The sequence below is a fragment of the Pyrgilauda ruficollis genome, unplaced genomic scaffold (assembly GCF_017590135.1).
Source record: "Pyrgilauda ruficollis isolate IOZ18807 unplaced genomic scaffold, ASM1759013v1 scaffold3, whole genome shotgun sequence".
Lineage (NCBI taxonomy): Eukaryota > Metazoa > Chordata > Aves > Passeriformes > Passeridae > Pyrgilauda > Pyrgilauda ruficollis.
The window spans coordinates 1,921,329-1,946,663 of record NW_024524377.1 but is presented as its reverse complement, the minus strand read 5'-3'; the positions used below and the strand labels follow the sequence as shown (position 1 = coordinate 1,946,663).

The 25,335-nt window shown below is 38.6% G+C and overlaps 1 protein-coding gene across 2 annotated transcripts in view; it reads left to right on the top strand.

Annotated features, from left to right (window-relative positions):
* Window positions 1-25,335, top strand: part of ARHGAP15 (Rho GTPase activating protein 15) — a 324,980-nt gene that overhangs the window by 215,839 nt on the left and 83,806 nt on the right. For both annotated transcript variants that reach the window (XM_041473491.1, XM_041473492.1), the window contains one exon: window positions 5,768-5,845. In XM_041473491.1, coding sequence (XP_041329425.1) covers window positions 5,768-5,845 — 78 coding nt within the window. The remainder of the gene's footprint in view (window positions 1-5,767; window positions 5,846-25,335) is intronic.

Sequence of the window (25,335 nt, the reverse complement as noted above, 5' to 3'; positions counted from 1 at the left end):
TATCAAGTGCAGTGCTTTACTACAGATCCTATTTGTAGCCCATGAAGAGGTTCAATCTCATCCCTGTTTCTTTGATACTCCTCTCTAATTCAAGGCATTATGTTAGTCCTGTTTGTTGCAGCACTGAGCTCAGAGATCAGCTCTTATTTAAAGTAAACTTCAAGTCCTTTGTAGTCTAAATCCAGAGTATTGGATGCACCTTGTATTTCTCCACTCTAAGCCTGATTTTGCCAGATTGTGGCTGTTTAAGGTAGTAGTTCAGATCTTCTGTAACTTTACCTGTCCTTGTCATTATTTAATATCTCCCTGACCTTTGTGTCATCCGCTTATTTTGCCAAGGGAAATTTTTTTCTCTCATTGTCCCATCTCTGATAGAGGTATTAGATGGCACAGGATGAGAGCCCTGCTCTCGAGAGCTGTGCCAGTTCTGACCTTGCTAACTGATATCTCCCATTAACTACCACATTTTGAGGTCTGTCACCCAGCCAGTTTTTAATCCATGCAATATATGCCCTGTTAATTCTATAGAATGCAAGTTCTTTGATCAAAATGTCATGTGCTACTGAGCCAAAGGTGGCACGGAAAGCCAAACACACTATTTCAACACCATTGCCTTCACCAACCAGACCTGTCAAATATTCTGTTCCTTCAAAAAATGCAACAAGTTTGCTAGACAAAGCTCTGATTTCCATGAAACCATGCTGTTTGGGATTAATGATATTTTGTTATGAATTATTCGTTCATAGTGCCCAGAATTAATTATTTAAGTAGTCTGTCTGTGACTGAGGTCAGTCTAGCCAGTCTCCAACAACATTGCTCTTATTGCTTTTACAATATCAGAATAACACTTCAGCCTTAGTCATTTCCAAATATTTCTCTGTACTTTATTTCCAAATGCGAGGCACAAGCATATCATGGCCACCAATGGAAATGGATGGTTTTTACAACATGGTTATCTTTTTGTCCTTCAGATTGACTTCCAGTATATCATCCACTCTTTGACCTCCTAGGCCTGTTCAAGCTCTATCTGGTACAAATACATGGCATTTTTATGGAACCCATTTCCATGGTAGCCAGGCACTCTCTCTGGACAGGGGATGGACCTGTTGCCCTATTAAATAAATATATTGTTGGAATGTTTTAAGCCTCAAAGGTGTGCTAATCTGCTGGGAGGAGAACAACAAGAGGGTAATTCTGGTGATCAGAACAGCAGCTTGGTCCCATCAGAGCAAAGCAACCCCAGTGCCAGCCCCCAGCCCAGCACTGTACACGCCCGAGGAGCTTTGGGCATACACAACCCCACACTCTGCCACACCAAGAAGCAGGACAGGGATGTCAGCAACACTTTCTGGGGTGTGGCCCAGTTTGCTTCATGGTATTTGTCATTTTCACCTCTGATTTCAATGGCTTCAGACAAAAAAAATCTTATTTTTGCTCCAACATTCACCTGAAACTCTGGGTTCATTTTGTCACCCTATGCACCCTATTATTTAATGTCAAATTTTAGTGTGTTAGGTTAATTCTTTGCTTGCCTTCATGATTTTCCTTCCACTGGAACACATATATTGGTCCTTCTGTGAAATTTTATTTTTGTTTTGGTTTTTGTTTTTTTCATCACATTATTTTGACATGGATCTGTTTGCTTCATTCACTCATTTCTGCTTCTTCAAATGATTTCTTGCCTCACTTTTGTGCCCTTAGTAAGCTTTAAAAAAAAATTGTTTATAAGTCAGGTATTTATGGTAAGATGCATATGAAAACACGAGGAAAGAATTATAGTTTTAGGGAGAACATACCCTGATAATGACCTCTTAAATATTTGTAAAGATGGCCCTGGGCATCTGAGCCCACAAAATAGTTTATAATACAACAGCTTGATTGCATAATGATACTTTAGTTTTAAAACGTATGATCTTTCTGTTTATGGGAAGGCATAATAGGCTCCTTTGAAATACAATAGTTTTGCCCTGAACATAACTGATTTTAAATGAAAGGACTAACTAAAGAATGCCTTTCTTCAAGTTTGTACTTCACTTTGTTGTTGAATCCAGCACGATGGTTTCTTTTACAAAACAGGCCTGGGGACCACACCTATTTCAGGATACATTAATTGTGAAAGTTCCGTGGCTTTCCATGCAGGAAGTTACCTAGTGCTGTTTTAAATTCTAAATCTTGTTAAAAACCAGAGAAATTTCTGTGTACCACCACCCCTTTCTCCCTGCACGTAGAGAATTTCTTCTGATATTCAGTTTGAAGGTATTAACAAATAAAAATTAAGATTAGACAGAATGCAGTGTGATTTGGGAGAGGGATTCTTTTTTCTATGCAACAGAAATGAGTTAGTGAGAACATTTAACTGAAGACAGTTCATAAATCACCTGGAGTACCTCAATCAATATTGAAATCTAGTATTTTAGAAATTTTTTTTTAATAAATATATCATCCAAACTCTAATTTTCTTCTGCCTGTTAATATTTTGATGCAGCACCTGGTGCCAGCTCAAACTGGTCCTAGATCTGACACTGGCCTGCATTCACTGTTACTTTGATTTTGGATAGGAGTAAGTGCAAGAAATGTCTTAAATAAATATTCTTCTAACATCTCCTGTACAGTGCAGAGCAGAATAACTATAACTTTCATTACTGCTCATGAATTTCAGCCAGCCTGAGTCCAGTTGCCTTTTAACTTTCTCATCAGGAGTACCTGTGTATTTTTTTTAAACTAAAATAGTTAAAATTTGCTATAGTTTGACAGCCGAACTGATGAGTTCTTGAGTAAGACCTCTTCCTACATTTCTTATACCATTACAAAATTTAGTGTGGAAATCATTATCGTGTGTTTGGCTATAATTTCTAATTGTGGGTCCATCCTGTTCTCAGGTTCCTCATTAAAACAAACAGAAACAGAGTTGGAGACTGGAATATAAAGCAAATAAAATACTTGTTCTCCTTTAGGGCAAAATCCAGTGATTTTTCCCCGATAAACCCCACTACAAAACACAAGAAGGTCATCCTATATTGAACTGAAGTTGACTTTATTATAACAAATATCTTTTCCTGGAAGTTTCTTTGCCACTATACTAAAACTCCAGCACCAGATAGGAAACTGGGCAAGGCTTTTGTTTCATCTTGTTCCCTAAGTATTTATAGCCTGCCGTGAAGAAACACTTACAGCAGTGCAGTGATGTTTTTATTCTTGACAGAGGTGCCCTTAAAAGTGAATTTGCTTTGAAAATTGTTCATAGAATCAGGATATAAGAGCTACGAAATATACTTTTCTCTCTCATTCTCTGCCTTTCTCCTTTGTGCCTAATTGGATTTCCAAAGTAAGTTGTTAACAATCCAGCTAGGATAATGTGGTCATGAAAAGGATGTCCAAATCCACCAATTTGCATTGGTTTGGTTTGGCATAACTTTCAAAGTTCTTGGAGCAGAAAGTTGATGGCACGTGAATGTTATAATCAGCTTGAATTTTTTTTCTGTTTTTTTTTTCTCTGCCATATTGTATAGTGCCCAAATAAAATGCTAATCAAACTTCATTTCTGCACCAAAATTAATTTATTAACAATAATAGTGCTCTTGTGTACTCCAGACCATGTTGCAAGATGTAATAGCCACCAATTTACAACACAGCTTGTTAATTTTCACTTGATCTGGGTGATTTATGCAGGTTCCAAATTGATGCTCTTAATGTGAGACTATTTCACCCAAAGTGACATGGATTGTTTTCACTTCCCTATAATCAATGAGGTTAAGAACTGAATTGAGTTAGATCCAAACAAAAGTTAACATTCTGTCTGGTGGCTTGCCTGTTTGTTAGTTTGATTTATTTTTCCTTTTTAATTTCTGGTTGAGACTTCAATTTACATGAGGCAATTCTTAATCCTCTACCACAAGAGTCCCCCAATCCTATGCTGGGAGTTACTCTTTCACTCTCCCCTTACTAAAACAGAATTAAACTCTTCAGATTTAAGTTAGAATTGCGTTACTTAAACATTTCAGTAATTTCCATTTGTTCATATGTTCTATATCCAGCAGATGGATAATTTCCAAGATTTCTTGATTACTAAATCCTTTTTGATTTCTCTTAAATAAACTTTTTCTTTATCCCTCTGTAACCAAAGGGGAGATCTTGCTGAAATGAAACATCACTCTCAGTATTTTGTTGCAGGACACCCACAGGTGCAGGGTAGAAAACGATCTAAATAAAACACACAGAGAAACACAGAATTACTATTAATAAGCAGAAGAAGAAATAATTATTAATTTCTAAAATAAGTTTTTTGAGGCAAACCAAATCAGGATGTTCCTGGCAGGGTAGACATAAAGTGAGAAATGTATTTTGTAAAGAGACCAAACAAATATACAAACACACAAAATTTTTTTTTTTGGTGTCAGTCTCCATCAAAAGGAAAAGTATGTTTTTTCAAATATTTCTGGTTTGGAGGAGAAATGCCTCCAAATACTTGAGTCTATTGGCCATGGCACTCGAGTGCCAAGGCATGGTGCAAGTGTCAATAAAGACTTGAAACTCAGTTTCTTCTTCTTCTTCAACTGTTATCACAGCTGGGCTTCTGAGCTTTTCCATTTGTTTCTACTCTTACCTACCCTTTCAGATTTCCTTTTCCCCCCACCTCAAATTGGAAAACTATTCCCCCTAGATACATTGTCAGGGAGTGTTTCCTGAAAATTTTTGGGTTTGACAAACTTAGCGTTTTCCAGGAGAAAAGCTTTCTCTGAAACTGCTTGCCAAAACCTAATTAAAACTTGTGTTCCAAGGGATAAGTAGCCCTTAAAAAAACCTGGTTTGTGTAGCTTCTCTTGGCTTCTTTTGTACTTGCAAGTTTTAGATGTGAAATGGCAATGTGCGTTTTAGTGGGTTTGATTTTTAGGCGCGCAGGTTGGGTTGGTGTTGCACCACAGTGAATTCTCCTGGAAAAAGAGAGCAGTTCCCATGTGCTTTGAATTGCTACAGCTATGCAACAGGGGCTGGAAGTGCTATTTTAAACACTCATATCAACAGAGCTTGCTGTAGGAGATAATATGTCACAAATGGGAGTATGACATCTAGTTTCACCTAGAAGATAAACATTGAGTGGATATGCAGGGAGAAACAAGTACTGTTGTGTTGTCCTTGAAAAGAATGGCCTATATCAATGAAGAAAAGTACTCCAGGGCATACGCTACTTGGGATATTTAATTTAATCCTCAAACCTGTCTGAGCCGCTATGAAGAATATTGTAGAGAAATGGTAGTTGTGTGAAGTCTCACACAGGTCATGATTTCGGGGTGGGCACCTCAGCAATTTATTTTCAGAAAGGTCACAGCCTCAGAAATTCATGTCTGAAAGCCCAGAGCCCAGGCAGGGAACTTTCCCTGGCACTATTGATGCAAACATCCCACGTTCAAGCAGGGCTGGCACGGCACCATGCCCATCCCAAACAGCCCTTCCCGACGAGCACCAGAGCCAATTACCCCTGGCTTTCCTGCCACACTCAAAGCCCCTTGCAGAGCCGTATTCTGCTGACAGAATTACAAGATAATTATAGCTAGGTGTTTTGTATTCACTTAAGTTAATCTCCCACTTTTATTTTTCATTGCTGCTTTAATCAGCGAGGAGGCACTTCAGTTGTTGTCAGGTGGATTATTTTTCAGTCGCTCGCTGCGCTGCTCTTCTTCATACTTGCGAGGCTGCTTCTGCCTTCCTGACAGACGTACAAAGAAAAATACTTCTATGATCTAAAATGAAATATGTGTTTCTTTTTCAGGTCTAGATGTTGATGGAATATACAGAGTTAGCGGCAATCTGGCAACAATACAGAAGTTACGATTTGTTGTCAATCAGGGTAAGTGATTCCTCCACCCTGGTAATGTTTTGTTTAGTACTTAACTGTCTCAGATGACAGTATTTCAGAATCTGCTATACATTAGTGGCATAGAATGATGAGCCCTGTTTTGGAAAAGAGAGGAAAGGGAAGGTAGAAAGATATTGCACAGAGGGAAATGTCAGCTAGGAGAGAGGAAAAAAGAGCAGAGTAAGCAGAGGAAAATAGTAGTTAAACTTGAGATGAGAAACAAACAACAAACAAATCTAAAAATACGGGAGGAAATGGAGATGTGAAATAAGGTGGCAAAAAGCAAAGCATATGTATAAACTAAGGAATCAAAGTGAGGGGGAAAGAAAAAGATTAAAAGGAAAAATAGCAGATTGTTTGGATGTTGAAAGTTAAACAAAACCAAAAGTAGAGCAGGGATCCAAAGGAAACCAGTGAAAGAGAAAAAGGTGCTGAAAAGAACTTAAAAGGAAAGACTAAAAGTGGAGTACTGGCTCTGCCAAAGTCAGTGGAAGATTTACCACTGATTTTGAAAACACAAAGATTTGACCCCAGAAAATGAAAGAGGAAAGATGAATATTTTGGGGATCTGCTAACTAGAATTAGAACCGTCCTGTATGTATTTACTAAACATATTTCCACAGATTCTGTGTATGACAAACATATTTCCACAAATACAACAGCATGCTTTTCACTGATGTGGCCTAAAGAAATCTAACATTAATCAGCAGATCCTGTTACAGGTGTGGAAGCTGATACTGGGAACTAATAAGGATGAATGACAAACACATTTATCTCCAAATGGTTTACTGCTCTTACCAACTCTTAACTCTCCCCACATTTAATAGCTTAGCAAATATCATGAGTGAGTGAACCTCATGATACTACTTAACAAGAAAATAAAATCAAGTTTCTCATAAATCAGGAAAAATACCAAATCTTAAATTGCATTAAAGACGTTATACATTTTTGAATGAATCAAGTATAAATGTGAAGCTGCTGCAACCTTTTGTCCTACTTTTTATGATCTTTTTATAAGTTACCTGGGGACTATTACCAGAACTGCTAAATATTGTGTATTCTGTGTGAGGGTGATAGCTGTTGGAGAACAACTCCCTCAATTAGCTTGGTACTATACATAAACTAAGAGTTTTGACTCAGATATTCTCATGAAATTGAGAGATAGGAGCGATGTAAAAATATCCCCACCTTCAAGCCTCCATTTACATCTCTAGGGAAAGTTTCAGGGGATCAGTAGGTGTTTGCCACCTCCTCAGCTGCTCCAGATTAGTCTCGTCTTCAGCTGAAACTGGAGGGTGAACTCTGGTTTATCAGGAATCAGTATTTATGCCAGCAAATGCAGCAAGACTGAATAAATCATCATTCACCAATCAGCCTCACAGTTTTGATTCATTACTTAGGTTCTCATAAATTTATAGTTGTTGGGTATTTGTGTGTCGATAATGAAGCCTGCCTTGGCTTTCAAATGGCTGTAAACTGTATTTTGTTTGGAGACCCACAGGCAAAAATGGGATTTTCTATCCTTCTACACTGCCTGAGCTCTTTGCTCAGGAAAAAACTGTGCCATAAAAATAATGGTCCTGTCTATCATGTCTCGTGGCATCCAAAGGTTAACATACTTGAGGTTAACATTACTGCTCAAGTTTTCACCTAAAACAGATGGGCTGATACTGTAAAGCTAGACAGAAGTCTAAGCTGGCTTTTTGCAGCAGAGAGGGACCAGACACCTTTTCCTTCTGGTTTATACTACTGTGAAAAATGAAAATATAATGGTGGAGTTAATAGTACATTAAAGCCACTCTGGCATTGGTTACTTAAGGCATGTGCAAAAAAAATCTGCCTACTGAGTGACCACAGGAAATTCAAAGAAAACTAATGTCCCTGGAGAACTATGTCATCATCTTATCAGTTATGATAACCACTGTTCCTTGTGTTAGTCTTTATTGATAAAACAAGGGCATCCGTGTGTTTTATGTCACGATGGAGTGGATTTTGGATGGGCAGTGATAATATCTATCCAAACTCCCTTTACACATCCTTTAAAATCCTGTCTATAAAAAATTTCAGATCTGTACTTAGGTTTTTCCTCAGGTAAAGGCATGCAGAAATGCTGATTTAGGTAAATCCTAATGCCATTTAGCAGTCCCCAGGGGCGACCCCAATGCCATGTGAGGGAAGTGGAAGACCTGAGCACTATAGCTCCCAAAGAATAATCCAGAAATTTCTAATCACAACATTCAAGAAGGAGCACAGACACAAAGGATAGCCAGCCACTGTTTCAACAGTGTAAATAACATCCTTTTTTGTGCTAAGTAGGAGCCTGCAGACAGAAAAGAGCCCACTGAGTCATGGTGTACCTGGAAAATGCTGCGGGGAGATGGGGAAAACAGGATTTATTGTGGTGTGCTTGGGAGAGCATTATCCTTCCAATGTGTTCCAGAGCCTGGTGTTCCCCATCAATTTGGTGCTGAGGTCAGCAGCACTTTCAGATGGCTTCATGAAGGGAAAAAAGGTTACCAGGAGAACTACTGTGTGCTCCCCACCTTCTTTTTTCGCATTCTCTCAAAGCTCTGCAGTGGGATGATGGTTAATAACTCACTGTCCACACATCCTCATCCCTCAGTAATTATTGTGACCTCTTCAGGTCAATCCCTGTACCTTCATTTTTTGGTAGTTAACAGTAGGAAAGGAGTAATTATACATATGATTTTACCATAGCTACTTTTTTTTTTTAATTTTAGTTAAAGCTTAATTTAATTATAAATGCAAACAAATGTTCTGACAAAGCCTATTTGCATTGCAGAGATTGACTGCAATCAGTTCTTCTACAGGCCAAATACTCATTGGGCTCTTTCTTCCTGCTTGCTTTGCCGTTGTGTCACACCTACATTTAGAGGATATAAATAATATGTATCACACTGAAGATCATAGAAGGCACTCTAGGCTGGCTGCCATATCAAAGTATTTTTTATTAGAATAATCATTAATTAGAATATAGCAAAGCTTTATTTGGCTCCTTTTCCTATACTGTTAATGTCATCTGCAGCATCAAAAATTAAATGAGAGAACTGGTGAATATGAAAGGCAAAGAAACTAACAGTTGACAGCTTTATTATTAAAGAAGAAATAAGAACAGTAAAAATGTAAAAAGACTTCTGAAATTCTAGATTTTTGGGGATGAAAAGGGTTTTGCAATTAAAAAAAACCCAAACCTGGTATCTTTCTAAATTATTTAAACATACTTTGTGTTTTGCTCACATTTCTTGGAGTAAGCAGCTCCTGAAGAGGGTTTTGGCCTTGCCAACATGAGTAGCAGCAGAACAAACTACCTTATTTACTTTATCCCTCTCACAGAGTTTTCTTTTTCCTATAAAAGTCTATTGATATCACACCTTTTATGCTTCTGTGCAACAGGATTATCTTTTATCTATGATTTATTTTCCCATTAAGAGCTGAAAAGATCAGTTGATCATAAGAGGACTGGGCTATAACATCTCTCAGCACTTTTGAAACTCTAAGTCATCATTTTTCAAATCACTGAATCAAGGCAGGAGAAGCTGCTTGTACCAAACTGACATCAGGAAATTCGTACTTTCCTTAGTCTATAAGCACTGAAAAATTTGGGGTTCAGAAACAAAGTCAAGAGGAGTCAATATTTTTGGCTGAGCACCTACAGTAAAGGCATCAATAACAGCTGGAGATATTAGACAGAGATACCTATTCCTCTTATGATTTCCATATTATTGGTCAAGTCTAAAAGTTGAAATGTTAAAAAAAAAAAACAACAAAAAACCAAAACAACAAACAAAGAAGAAAAAAAAGCCAACAAAAACAGCAAAACAAAATAAAACAAGGTACTTGGAGGCTTCTGCTGATTTTACACAAGGTCTAGTAAGTTAAATCCTTTACATGTATTTATAAGGATATTCTGTTAATTCACACCTGTAGGAAAAGTGATAAAATAACATTTATGGGTCTGTTAAGCCATGTAAGGTGTGCTGGCAGTTCCAGGGTGTGAGGTACCACTGAAAAGATCCCTTGTTCTGGCCTAAACCCCTGGGAGGGTCTAACGTGGCCCCAGGTAGGGCTGATCAGAGTCATTAAGGCACCACTACATGAGCCTGAGGACAGGGGGAGGTGCTTTTCAACAGAAAAACACAACAGGGATGGGGCAAAAAGTGCCTGAAAAAGAAAAACAAGAACAAGGGAAGACTTTTCATCCATCAGAATTTGTAAGTAAAAGTGAATTTTTCTTCTCTTTGGTTGAAGCCATTGTGCTGACTGTAGAATCCCAGAGTGGTTTGGGTTGGAAGAGACCTTAGAGCTCCTCTCTTTCCAACACCCTGCCACAGGGAGAGACTCCTTTCACCAGGCCAGGTTGCTCCATACCCCATCTGGCCATGTGTATGGGTGTGTGACACACGTTTATAAGGATGTTTTTTAATGTTTCATGAACATGAGGTCGTTCTTTGTGCTAAGCCAGGTTCCTTGTCCTGCTTCCACACACCTCTCCCATCAATCCTCAATAAACTCCATGCTGAAGACCAGGGACACCTGGGTGAGGAACTGGAAACTTCTTTCTTGATGTCTCCTGTGCTAATCTGCTCAGCAGCTGGAAAGGCATTCACTTTCTGTGGCTGTCAATCAAGCAGTTTTCATGAGTACAAATTTAACTGAAAAAAATATTAACTAGAGCTATAAAGAGTTCATAACACGTTTCTGAAACACTAGGATTCCCAATGTATACACGTTCAGGGAAACTAACCATGGAAATATAGATTTCAGTACTTATTGGTTCATCCAGCAAGGGTCGGCTCATGCATAATACAAGAGAGTTCCTAATTGTCTTTATATCCAAAGCTTTGTTTGCAAAGTGCTGGGTGTTTGCTGTGCAGACGACCTTTGCATCTCTTTATTTCATTAGGAATACCTTGTGTGTTAACTGCGAAGCACCACAGACCATCCAAAGGTCAATGATTGTGTTTTTACAGCTCTGTTACTCTGCTAATGTACCAAAGCAGGGGCAAATGTGGGAATTTTTACAGAGGCTAAATATTGTGTTATTGCAGAGAGATGCATTTCTTGTGGAACATGGAGAAGGACAGCCAAAGATATCCAAATACTCCTACTTTGAGAGGGGGGGAAAAGTTAATTTAATCTCCTTCTTCCATTACCTCGCAGTAACAAAAAAAAAGAACTTGGACAAAAAAAAAAGAATTAAAATATTTCTGTAGTTTCTTCTATGAGAATTTAGCAGGATATGATTCATTTTAAGGAAAAAATTAAGAGTAAAGTTTGAACCAGAAATACGTGAACTGATTGCGAATATTTATTAACTAAATAATTTAATAATAAAGAAAATGCCTACTTGATTAATTGTTACAGAGTAAAAATTACAATAAAACTGTCTTGATCAGTGCTTTGCAGAAGCACCATTACTGTCTGTGCAGTTGTTTAACAAGGATTTAATTGGAAAGATAAGTGAATGCACATTTAAAAGTATTGTTAATTTGCTTTATAATCACCCCATCCTTCACAGTATTGACAGCACCAGGCACAAACCCCTTTCTCTTTTACAAGTATTATTTTCCATATGTGCACAATAAATTCTGAAGCAGTAATTGGAAATTTTATGGATTTCAACATACCTAGTGTTTTGAGTTTATAGGTGCCATATCCCTTCTCCAAAGGTTGTTCATTGGTGGCATTTTAGGTAAAATCACTGCTTTTTTATTACCCATAGGCTTTTTTGGAGGTTGTGGTAGGGTAGTTTGTTGAATTTGGGGGTTTGCTTTTTAAATTTTGTTTTGTTTTCTTTCCTAACAAATATCTAATTCCAATTCACTTTTCCTTCCTATTTGAAATATCAACAAAATCTTCACTTCGACATAATTTTTGATTTAATAAACAACAGCCGTCAGAAACAGTAATCTTCAATATGTTTATATTCCATCTGCACTTATATTTATTGTTCTAAAATGACTCAGATTGATCTAATTGACAAGTAAGAGCTCGGACCATATGAGCAGCTAAGGATGATACCTTTAAGCAGCAGGATTCTTCAACCTAACTGACATGTTCTTTATCAATGAACTGGGAGAGGAGAGGGACAAATATTCGGGATTTTTAAATTTAATTATCTATTTTTTTTTTAATATTGCTGATTCTTTGAGCTTGCTGGGACCATATGTCTGTGTGAGCTGGGCTATCAGGAGCCAGAGTGGTTTCCTGGCTGGCTCTGCCTCAGCGAGCACAACCCGTGGAGGGCTGGAGCTGCCTTTGAAACACAGCCTCCAGGTCAGCACAAATGGGCTGGGTGGTTGTGAAGGAAGCATTTAGGAGGGGAAAAAAGGTGGGAAGAAGAGAGGAAGGAGGCAGCCGGGTGAATGAAAGAAAGACATGGGTCTTCTTTTCACAGCTTTATTTCTTTAAAATAAGAAAAAAAAAAAAAGGCGGCAAAAAACCATAAAAATTTAAAAAAAAAAAAACAAAAAACCAAACAAAAAAAAACAAAAACAAAAAAACCCACCCAAACCAACAACAACAGCAAGTTGTTGTTGCAAAAAACCCCAAAAGCACCAAAACTTCCCATTCACAAGTACCTATATCTTCCCATTGACCCCAGTATATCCATTTCAAAGGCAGGCAGGGGCTCTAATCCTCCCCCTAACAAAGGCTCCATGGGCACAGGTCCTCTCTCAGCTGCCAGCTCCCAGAGAGCAGCTACCAACATGGAAGGCTTAATTTTAAAATTGTAGCAAGGATCACTGGATAAAAGGGGGGAAATAAAGAGGAATGGCTCTCTCTTGCAGTCACTTTCCTTCTTGTTTGTGCTTCCTTAATTTCTTGTGTGCATACTTCGATGAGATTTCCCTTTATATCTGGCTATCTCATATCTTTTTAGATGTTTTAGGTTATTGATTTTACTTTTTAGGCATATATGAGTATCCCTGAAAACACATGAGCGTGCCTTGGTGGGGGTCTAACCTTAAAGCCACCCTCCAGCCTTGGTGATGTTCCTGGTGTGATCAAGCACAGCACAGGCAGCAAAGTCTTCCTCATGTCTGCCAGCAGCTATTCATGTGACCAGTCTCGCTGCGAAACCAGTAAGAGTGATCCAAAGTTCACGATGGAAATATCAGGCTCAAACTGGGTTACTTGCTAGCTGAGAACCAAAATGTCTTGAAAGCCTTGAGTCAAAAATAGGTTTTTTTCTTTCTTTTTCACACTTCCCAGGCAAGCACAGAAAATAAAATGGACTGAAGCAATTTTCAAAAATAATTATAAAACAGCTTGCTTCTGGGTTAAGACCTGCATATGCCAAGCTGTAGCCAAGAATTTCATTTTTTAATTTTTTTTTCCAAGCTTTAAAACTCTGACAACAGAATACTTTAATTGAGCCCACAGTACTTGGTGAATCAATTAATATGTGCATGTTACTCATGTGGGTTCTTCTTTTTGTCTCTCTGCCTGCTTTAAGCTACAGAAAATTTATTACTATATATTATTCAAAGGAAAGTATGTTTTCCACATCTTCCCCTTCTCTTTCCAGAAGGGAAGGGGAGAAGTCATAGTACTTCCAAAAATGACTTGTAAATATAAGTCAGGTACAAAATCTAATGTAAATACTAATTTTTGCAATGAATGCTTCAAATTATTTTGTAAATAATGCACATATGTATGTGTATATGTATGTGCACATTATATATATAAATACTGCCTATAATGAAAATGGATAGAGCTTGAATGTTAATGTATTTCCAATATAACTATTTTGTGTTCAGCTTGAAGAAAAAAAAAAAAGCAGACAGAAAAATATTCAGAATTCTTAGTTGCCCAATCTGCAGCTCTGTAAAATTTCTCTTACGAGTAGTATTGTCATGTTTTCCTTTTCATGTGCTGAATTCAGTGGAATGGGGCAGAAGAGGCAGCAGGCTGGGTTGGTGTGGTCAGCCACAAACATACCATGGATTTTATGGCATGTATTGTATGATGAGGCATTTCAAACATGCCTTTTATTCCTTTCCTACCCGCAGCACTATTTGCGTTACAATAGCGTCTTGCTTAGTAACACTTCGAGGAGTTGAAGAGCTTCTTGATAACCCCTCAAGGAGTGTTATTTAGTTGCTGAGAAGGACTGGAGGTTTGCAGGCTGCACTGAGGGATTGCCTTTTTTTGGGGGATGCTCATCGTTGTCATGGGTGACTCTTTGTTTGGGTTTGTTGTTCTGATGGAAGCGCTACAGGAAATGCCATTCCACAGAGCTCCAAAAAAGCAATGAAAGAAAATAAATTGAGTAATTTCATAAAAGTATTAACAGGACAGCTTTCTACCTGTGATTTTTAGTATGATGGGATCATTTCCTGAGTGTGGGGGTTGCCAGGCTCATTTGTAGGTAAACTGAACCAAGAGTCAAAGGTGTTTTGCATGGGATGTTTGTGCTTTGAGGAGATGCACAAACACCCTGGAGAGCTAATCTGCAGAGCTCCTACTTAAAATTGGTCATGCTCAGTGTCTTACAAGACTGTGGTGTGGCCTAATATTTGGGGTGGTTTCCTCCCCTGTGGTAAATATCTGTAATTCTGTGGTTTGTGTGTAAAAGTGTCTGACAAACACGAGCTTGCGATGGGCCTGCAACAAAAAAGGGTGGTGTTATATATGGATGCACACTGCATAATATTCTGCAGGGTGGCATGGGATGAGAAGTTGTTGCACCAGGGAATTGGCTTTATCGTGGTATTTGTGGTGTTCTGTGTGTTGAGAACTGGGGAAACCATAAATGCTGTGGTAGGGGCAGCTGTTGTGAGCAGCAAATGATTTTTTTTTGGTTGGAGGAGACTTTGGTAATGCATTTAAGTGTTGGACTCCATTGGTTAAGACTGATGGGGTCCAAAACTGAAAACACTTAAATGTAAAAATTCTGGGAGGAAAAAAAAAAAGAGGAAAAGGAGAAAATCTAAAGTATAACTTCTCTGAAAATTGGAAACTTTTATGAGGAAACCTGTGTTCTTATATAGACTGTCTCATTTGTGCTTACATATTTCCTAGAATTACACTGCTAAAAATATACTACTGTTCTTAAGAAATTTTCAAGTGCTCACAACATCCTTTTTTATGGATTTAGAATCATTCTTCTTTCCTCCCTTTCCTCCTTTTTTTTTTTTTTTTTTTTTTTTGTTATTGTGTAAAACTTCAGTGGAATTTCTTGCATGAGTAAATTATCAGAGTCCTGGAAAGCATCTTCCCTTAATACATTCTTGGGGCATTTTGGTGTTGATTCAGTTACTTAATCACTGTTATTTAGTGCCACTTGAGAGGATGCTGAGTGTCAGAGTGACTCTCAGAAGGCTGTTGGGTCTACAGGAGAGTTGTGTCCTTGGAGACTGGGTGCTAGAAGCTGGGTGAGTTGTCTTAAAGCATTTAAAAAGCATTAGATGCCTGTATTTAGAGCAATTATTAATTGTAGTTCCTGACTACACCATTGGCTTTTTAATATTAAAAAAAAAATCCCATCATATATAAGTGCAAAAAAAATATTGCAACATATTTGGTGGGAAAACCTTTTCAAAGGAAGGAACTTTAAGAAATAATGATATAAAGTGTCAGCTATTGTCCTGAACTAACACACATCATATATACAAAAGTAAAGAAAGAGACATTGCTTCCACCTTCTCTTCCAAGTCTTGATTTACGCTTTAGATTTATTATTTTGGGGATTATTAAACCCATTAATTTAAACACTTGGAGAGGTAGTCACACTGTATTTTAATTTTGAAGTTATGCATTATACCAGAGTCTTAAAAGTGAGAATGTAGCACAGCTCTCACTTGGGTTTTCAGCTCTCACCCGAATGTTAACACCATTCAGCCTGTACCACGCCTGTTGTCAGTACAAGTAACAGGGATTGTTCAGATCTCTGGAGATCAAAGGTCCCATTTCCCAACTCTACTGTAACAATCCCAGCCTAATCAAAGCCCTTCACATGGACAAACACCTCGGGGTGAGTTGGGAGAGTGATGCCTTTTGAAATCATCCTATGAATCCATGGCTCCAATTTCAACACATTGTCTCTTCTTTCTGTAATTACTGTTATTATTTATACAACATAGCATGGTCAAATTTTGAAATAGGGTATGGAGAGTCGAATATAATGGAATAAATATTTTATACTATTTTTCCCCTTCTTCTTCAGAGCCAGTGTCCAACTCTGCTAGTTTATATTCATTTTCTTGTGTCCCTTTTTGCACACTTTTTCCCCTATTACTAGCTTACATAATGTGGGAGACTTGTCTCATCCGTGGCTTGCACCCTGGGCTGACACTGGGACACACATGGGTAGGAGATATTTTGGGGTGACAGTAGCCTGGAGTTAGGTTATGCCAAAATCCTGACATAAACCTCAGCAGAATCTAAGTATGGCATTCCTCACCTCTCCCTAGCTAAATAAAGGTGATAATAAAAGGCATCTTTAACCTGAATTTTGCAGGTTTGCATAATGTTATCAGAACTTGCCACAGTTGTTTCCATCACACTTTTAAAACCCATGATTTATAAAGACTGGATTGGGTAGACTGTTAGAAAGTGGAGGGGAAAAATCTCTTGCAAGAGAATAAGATGGAATACTTTGCTGGATTTGTACTTCTTGTAGTATGCCAGAGAGCTCTCCTTTTCTTATATTTTTTTTTCCTTTTTTTCTTTTTCTTCCCCCCCCCCCCCCCCCACTTTCTTTTTCTGGTGTAATCAGATAATTAAAAAACAAACAAACAGGGATTTCAAAACACATTGCCATCAACCAACATTATGTGCTTATGATACAGAAGATTGAGAACGACTTAATTAAGTAGATAGCAGCAGTGAAGAGAAGATGGATGCAAGGAGGGAGGAGATTATTTGCTTTTGGTGGAACTTCCTTTGGCTGGCATCAGGTGCCTTTCTAGAGAAAGGGCATTGATGGAAAAGGAAAATCCAGGAGGAAAATGGCAAGAGGATTACATCACTGCAGAGCTAAAAGCTGTTCCTTGCTGTAAGAAAAGTTTAGCTGCTTGCTCAGTGTTTTGTTCCAGGATAATGTTGACATCAGCTGAGGAGATGGGATAACGAGTTTCAAATAAGTAGGAAATCAGTACACAGCATCTGAATAAATTTAGGTGAAGCTGCATGATGCCAGACTTGAGATCTGTAAGGGTGGGATGAGATGGAATTGATTCTGTCTAGAAAACAAGATGTGCATTTGGGAGGGGAAAGTGGAGTTGTGAAACTGTGAGGACATCTGAGCTGAAGGGGGATAACAAAAAAGCACCCAAACAGCTTAAAAGCAATACCAAGGGCTTCTGGTATCATCTGCTGAATTTGAGGAAAGAAAACTTTTGTTTCTCTGTGCTTAATGCTTTGCATATATAAAGATGCTACAGCAACTTAGAGATACGTATTTTTGAATCAGAGCCACATGATAAAACATCCAAACATAATGCAAATAATTGCAATCTGATGTATCCAGCATTTTATTTTTTTTTAAAGAATAAATAATTTAGCTTTACACATGGGCAATCCTTGCTAAAATTGCAAATCAGAAGTCTTCTGTTTGAATGTATTTTATTTTGTTAATGGATTCGCTCATGTGAAAGGCATCTAATTGTATAATGTATTATTAGTCATTTTCTTTGGCATGCTATTAACTTTAAATAATTCTAATATTTAACATTTTATAACATGCACAACAAAGTTCTATCTCCAGCAGAGGAAAAAAACATGCATTAATAATAAAATTTTCATGGCTCTTTCCACTGTGTATGTTGTGATACATATTTGAGCAGAAACATGGAAAATTGAAGTGTAAAGCAACAAAGCCTGTTAGCATTTAGAGAATATACATTGTAATATGCTGTGGCCCTGTAAATACAAGAGCTGGGATATAATTCAGTACAATTAACTTATTTTAAGATTGAGTCAGATATAAAGTGTGATAGGATATAACTGAGTGCATCTACTTGATGTCTGCTCCGTGATGGCTGGAGTGTATAAAATGGTGATTAATGCCTGCTAATGGAAGTGGTCTCCACCACAAGTTGTGAGCACTGGGGTTGTGGCTGGCTAGGAAAACCACACAGAGCAACACTGATAATCTCCAGTAAATCCCCAAGTTTTCCTGTGCTGGAAATAAGATGACAGGTCACATTAGAAATTTTCTCCTTATGGCGTTTGGTTTTTTTTCTCCCTTTTGTTTTAGTAGGTCAGATCTTGTTCCCGTGTGTTGTGGAAGTATTATGGGAATGAGCAGTGTCTAAGCTGCTTAACAAATGCACACTTTCCCCACACCAATCTGTTTTCTGGGGACAGCCAGGCTAGTGCTGTACAGCATCCTCTCGGTTGGGTGCTATTAATGTTAATAAAATGCACTTAGCACTTAACATCTCGGGATCTCAAAAGAGCTTGCAAAGCAGCATCATTATCTTTACATTATGGGTACGGAAAATGAAGGATAGGGAGAGTGAAAGATTTGCCCAAGTTTCCATGGTAAATCAGTGACAGAGCCAGGAGCAGAGCCAAAATCTGCTGATTTATAGTCGGTCTCCTATGTAGTGTGCCGTGCCATTTCACCAAACTCCATTTGCCAAGTCCCTACTGTGTACAGAGACTGTGGATAAGGCTGCAGTCACCCTCTGAAATGTGGATTTGGGGCTCTGGATAATGCAAAGCCAAATTAGGTCTTCAAATATGGGTTGTCCTGTGTTGCTTCTCCAAGTGCAGGGCCACCTGTGCCATAGACAGCAGGGCAAAGAGACCTGAATAATTGAAATTCCTCTGTGCTGGGGCTGCAGAGTAAAGAGAACCAGTCCTTGAGGACCCCCAGGTATGTTTAACATGGGAACAGGCTCCTGGTTTGCATTCCTGTGGCTGCAGGGATGTGTTGCCATGCATCGTGTTTGGCATGACTAAGCCTCATGGAGCTGTGTGCATTTTGTGAGTATTTTGCAGTCAGTTTTGGAAATGACTCCATCCAGATAATATATGAGCAGATATGTATGTTGAAGGGCTTGTGCTAACATCTCTGTGAGATACCAAAATATTGCTAGCTATGTTTGGTAAGTAGGAAAATGAGGAGCTGGGTAACATGCCTACAGAAGTTTGTGATGATTCAGGGATGCAAACCAAGTCTCCTTGTTTCAAACCTTTGCCCTAGCCCCAGGGTCACCCTCCTTTTCACCTCCCTTAGGAGGTAAAATATGGTTCAAAAGCTAAAAAGAACCAGCTGTCTTCCTGACAAACTGGATCACAGGAGCAAGCATGCAGCTGAGGGATGAGTTTGGTCATTTGGTCACCTACCCTCATAGGTGAGAATCCTTCTCCCAGTAGTGTAATAGCCCTGCAGCTCCCCCTCACATTTTTATGCCTCTGTTTACAGTAATTCTATCAATTATTGTAAATTATAATGTCAGGGATTAATTTCTTTGGTGTGTTTTCATGTATGTGCCTGTGTTTCAATGGATCTCCCTCGACAAGCAAATGTGAGTAGTTAACAAGGCAACAAGGAATCATTAATGTGAGTGGAAGAGGAAAATGCAATGCCTCCAAGCTCTCTGAGCACCTTCCTGGGACTCCTGCTGGGACAGAGCCTGCCTGCTGAGAAGCTATGAGTTGGAGTCCTCTAATTTTAAGATTAAACATAATCCCAGGCACTGAGTTACTTACAGGGGGGTCCTTTCCCTCTGCCGAGCCCCCATGCTGGCCTGCACTGGTCAGTCCCACCCATGGTAGAGGCAGCATTTATCCTTAGCTTTCCTTCTTCCTGCTGGATAATCAGTTTCATCCACCTCTGGTCCACCTTGGCCAAGTCTGAATTTACTGGGATGCTACCTGCTGTTCCCATAGGATCATGGAATATCTGGATTTGGAGGGACTCACAAGGATCATCAAGTCTAACTTCTGACCCTGCAGTTCACTACAAAGGTGCTGCAGTCCAAGCACCTACTTACTTTCTTCCCTCTACTTTAGTAAGGATTTGGGGTCTTGCCTGTGGAGATGAGGCCACATCATGCCATGATTTGATATCAATACGAGTTGAAGGCTGTTTGTTCTCTAAGAGGCATTCTGGCTGCAGGCTTGGTGAATAGGTGTGTGTATGTCTGAGCTCAGCTGGGCTGTTCACAGCTCCACAAATCTGTACCTGTGTCTGTGTACCAATGTGTACCTGTTGGGTTTGGGGTTTTTTTTCCTCACCCTGTGTGTAAATGGGCCCTAAAAAATCTAAGATATTCTTTCTCTCTCATCCTGGTGAGTGATATCAGAGTGCTTTCAAAGACTTCAGGTTTGCCATGGATCTCTCACTGCTGTGTGATTCTGTCTGTTTGTGTTGTTGAAAATGAAGAATTTAGGTTGGGCTTTGTATGAAAAAAGCTTATGCAAGGTGGACAACTTTATAATAAATCCCTATGCATTTCAAAGCCTCAGTTGGAAGGGAAAGCAAGATAGCAAGAACCACAAACATGGGTTGGATTATTTCTTGTTAAGCAAATGTAATACTGTGAAAGATTGACAGCACGGGAAACTGGAGTCCTCCATTTATCCACACTTCATTCCTAATATCTGGCTTCAACAGCAGATTGTAACCATAGAAAGGCTATAGACTCTGGGTGAAATGGCACTCCCTTTTGGATCCAGTTTTATAAAAGAAAACAATTATTCACAGAATGCATGTCTTTATTCTTTATTGCACATTTCAAAGTCCCCATGAATACTCATTTGCATGTGACAGCTAATGCTGCATCTTGTATTGGCCAGTAAGAGGCATGATTGCACTAAATTGGAAGCAGCAGGCACAGGTTTTCTTTTAAGGATGGGGGTGGGGGTAGCCATCCACTCTCAAGTCTTCAGTCAAAACGGTTTTAGAACAGTTGCAAGTCTAGTTACTGGGATAATAAATCCCAAATTAACTGAATATGCAGATTTCACTTCCATTAGGTTACACTCTTTATCTTTTGTTAACAACCTTAACTTTTTAAAGCAGTGGAGAAGTGGGGAATTGGAAATACCGAACTGGTACTCTGTGTCTGAAAAAAAGAGGACAGTAAAAACTGTTGTTGTTGTTATTTCTTTTCCCCTCTCTTTCTTTTTAGAATATAAGCCCAGATAAATATATTTACTCACCCTGCATAATTTTTTCCAAATGATCTTGTTATGTGACTGACACACAGGATAGCAGAACCCCAGCAATGCAGAGAGGCTGCTGCCAGCATTGCTTACAACAAAATTCTATGTACACAGTAGCCACAGAAAACATTTTTTTGGTAGCACATTCCTTTTTCCTTTAGAAATGCATGCAGCTTCGACTCAGGAGCACGGGGAGATAGCGAGATAAATACTCCAGTGTCTCCTGTGTAATCTCTTTGAAAATTATCTGGAATATAATAGGGACAAAAGCAGCTCCTTGAAAACTACCCGAAACTCACTCTTTTCTTAAATGCAATCTCCCAGAATAATCAGAGAGCAGAGCAGCTAGCTGCTAGGAGCAAGGAGATTAACGAAAACACCTTGAAAAGGTTTAGTACAGAACACAGTGTATCGTGACCATTCCTTTCTGAAAAGTTAAAATTGAAAGTTGCTGCTTTTTTTTTTTATTATTTTATTCTCCTCCTTTTTCCCGACAGCTCCAGGCTGTCACACTTTTAGTTTGAAAGCCCTAAAATGCATAGGAATTGTAGCATTGTAGCTAGAACATCAGAAAGTTATCATGCATGCAGTTTAACAACGAGATTACCTACACTACAGATTTTTTTCCCAGCAAGAAAACTATGTAAAAATCATTGCATTCCAAGTAACAGACAGGACTTACTTTATAAGATGGATTTCAAAAGATCTGGAGGCTTCTGTTCCTTATAAAACTACGCCAAAGACTATTTAAGTGGCCAGTAATATAAACATTATGCTACTAACACTGAACAGTTTATCACATAAATATAATTGTCTTCTTTTAGAAGAATAATAAAAGCCGAATCCATATGTTACACATTATTTAAAATTGTTTTCTGCAAGATGTATTAATCCCAGCGAAGAAGCAATTCTTCTGCTATAGAAGTAGAACAGCAGTTTTATTTTATTACATTGTCATTGTTTAATTTGTTTGTTCCCGTTAGTAGTTTCACAGATTTTTATGAACTGTTACTTTTATGGAAAGTCAAGTTACAAATGATGGACGCTGTTTGCTTGCAGGAACAGAAAGGTCATGAAGGTAGATAATGTATTTATTTATTTACTTACTGTACTCCACCTTTTTTTTTTTTAAATCCCTCAATTCTTAGCAGAAGCTAAAATAACTTGTGGTTTTTAGACCCAGGAGGCACATATTTTGATATTGCTCCTCAGAAGCACTGTTAGCTCTGCAGTCTATTCAAATTTGGGAGTAGAATTTAAAGCTCGGATAAACAACGTTTGGTAGCAATGGCTGTGCAGAGCTTACAGTTTATCTTTAGAGAAATGTGATCTTGTAGCTAAATGTCATTTTGCCTATTTGTTTTTATGAATTTGAGCTGAACACTAGAGCAGAAACTTCTCTGCTAAAAATCCAGTTCCACTCAGGACTAAATTATTTTCCATTGATTAAAAAATAACTATTTTTTTTCTAGATAGTGTAAGGTTTAATTTTGAATTCTTCTTTTCTAGAAATTAAAGTTATTAACTGTCATGTGCAAACCTGAACTCTAAATTACTCATAGTGTAGCCTAATGACAAGATGAGACTTTAAATAACTTTAAGACAAAAAAGCAGCACTTGAAAATTGACTATTTAAATGCAATGCGGAAAAAGGGCTTAAGCTGCTGAAATATTTTGGGCATGTTCACATCTGTAAATGAGGCTGAAATATCTGGCCTATTTAAAGAGAAACAAGTCTAAAAATATTTTCTTTAAAGAAATTAATTTTTTCAGCCTCACCAATAAAACAGTCTTTGTAAGACACCTAACAAAGTAAATGTAAAAGAAAATACATCATGCCAAATTTGAATTATTTGAATTGTTTAAATTATTACAATTATAGTACAAATCAAAATCGAAGTAGGAGAAAAATATTAAAAATATTTCTTTTTTTGTTTCATAGTTAACTCATTGTTATCAAATATGCAAAATATAAGAGAGGCTTTTTGACCTCAGGAAGTTAATGGTTGATTATAAGAGCTGAAACAAATTTCTCTGTGCTAAAAAATGTACACTGTCTGCCTGCTTTTAACCAGAGTCTTCCTCAGCTGAAATACCACCAACTTTATTATTTGCTGTCCATATCCCAGTAGGAAGTACAGTGCCATGGCTTGTTCAAATCATGGTCAGATCCTACCAACAGTTATTACCAGAATTTTGTTTCATTTTTTTTTAATAGGTTGTGGTTTGAACAGTGCTTTTGACTGAAGTTAGTCACCAGCAATGCTCAATCTCATGTTTTCTCTGTGCTACTTCACTGTTAATCAGTCCAGTTTTGCTGAAGATATTTTACCTATGTAAAACAAATAACCACATCCTTTTTTTTTTTTTCTTTTTTTTCATCTGTTAATTTTGGTATACTTTCTTCAAACTGCATAATGTGATATGCATTAATAGATATATATTTGTCTAGACAAACAAATCTGTGTTTAAATAGATGCTAACTCTGGATGTTGGAGGCTCAATGTTGTCTCTCTTTGTGGGCTCTGGTGTCAGTTCTTCTCTTTGTGCCTCTGTTTCTCGCTGCACCTTTTGTCTGCATTAACTGCTTCCATCACAAACTTTTTCCTCACTCTCACAATGTGCTTTTGTAACGCCTGACACAATGCAGAACGGATCTGATGAGGGCATCTTGTCACTCCTGTGGTTATAATAATCCAGATGGTGATACCACCACCAAAACTATAATAATAATAATAGTAATAATAATAAACTAGAAACAACAACAAAAACCAACAATAATCGTTGTTATTTTTCCTACGAGCGTTCACAGGCCTGGCTGTAAAATCTTCCCCTTCCAAAGTCTATAAAAACTCAGCAAAAGTTTTAATCAAGGAGGCTTTAAGAATGTATTTATTTATTTAGATTTTTCATATTAAGGAAAAGAATTGTGTTTGTCGGCTGCAGTTTTAGAACTAACAATATGAGTTTCAACATGGCCATGAAAAATCTAACTCATTGTCTCACATTATCATATATATTGGCCTAGACATATATGTGTGAGGTTTCTTGTTTGTTTTGGGGTTTTTTTTGCTGTCAAGGAAATTGCAGCAACACATTTTTATTTCCTTTGTCTTTCTGACAGAGTGGGATACACTCGGGTCAAATGTTGAACTCCATTTTGTATTATAAATACATTTTAGATTAGGACATACTTTTTGCATATGCAAGCAAGATTATTAGGAGGTGTTCCGGTCGCTCTTCAGCCTGAGAATAGTTGTTGACACTTCATTAAAGAATATCTGGGATATTTTTAACCCAGATTGGTTCAGTGACCCAGTTGCTGGCTCGTGTAGGTGCAATCCAGGGGACGGTGATGCACAGCTCCAAATGAGTGGGTCGGGCTGGGCAAAGGCTTTTTTAACAGGCACTGAGCAACATCAGCAGCAACTTGTCCATCACTGTGCTGAAACCACCCAAACAGCTGCCCGAGACTGCTAAATGGAATTGTCTCCTTCTCAACCACCCCATCCCTGAGGAATAAATAGACCCTATGTGGGAACTGGGAAGGATAACACAGCGGTGGAGGAGCACAGGCAGAAAATAATATGGGCTGGAGCTGGAAAGAGTCTGTGTGGAGGGACTTTGCATCAGTAGGTGCAGGAAAAGCATTTTTTGGGGGTGAGAAGCAGGAAGGTGCTGCCCCGTTGGGTACTCCATGGAGCCAGGGAGGAAGAGGAGCTGAGCAGGGCACAGGAGTACGCAGGAGATTTTGTAAATAAACCCAGCTCTGCTGCTTCTTGAGAGTAAAACAGTGGGGACATTCCTCTGCTGAGCTTGTATTTCAGCCCTGTCAGCCAGGTCTCCTTGGGGAAGCCACCACGGAGCCAGGGCTCGTGTCCGGGAGCGTCCCAGGAGAGGTGGGGGAGGTGGGGAGCTGGGGAAGAGCCAAAACTCCAGAGGAATGGTGTGACAGGAGGAATGGGAATGGGAGGGCATCGCCGAGATCACGATTTGGAAAATGAATAAACTTGGCCCGGATTCATCTCGCGTCAAGGCCCGGCCTCAGATCTCCTCCCAGCAGGCGGGCACAGAGCAGAAGGAGCTGGGTCCAAGAGTACCCACTGGTAAAAAGGACTGTGCTATATTTGAAACCTCTTCTGCCTCTGCCAGGTCTGCTGGTGTGCTTTGCTTAGGAGGGGGAGAAACATATTTCACATGCACACTGTTGATTTACTGTCAGAGGGCCAGGGTTCAAATTTTATTCTAGTCAGATACCAAAACTTTGGATATTTCTCTTAATTTTGTGAACCCTTAATAGCTTTCGAAACTGAACTTAATATTTCCTAAGAGTT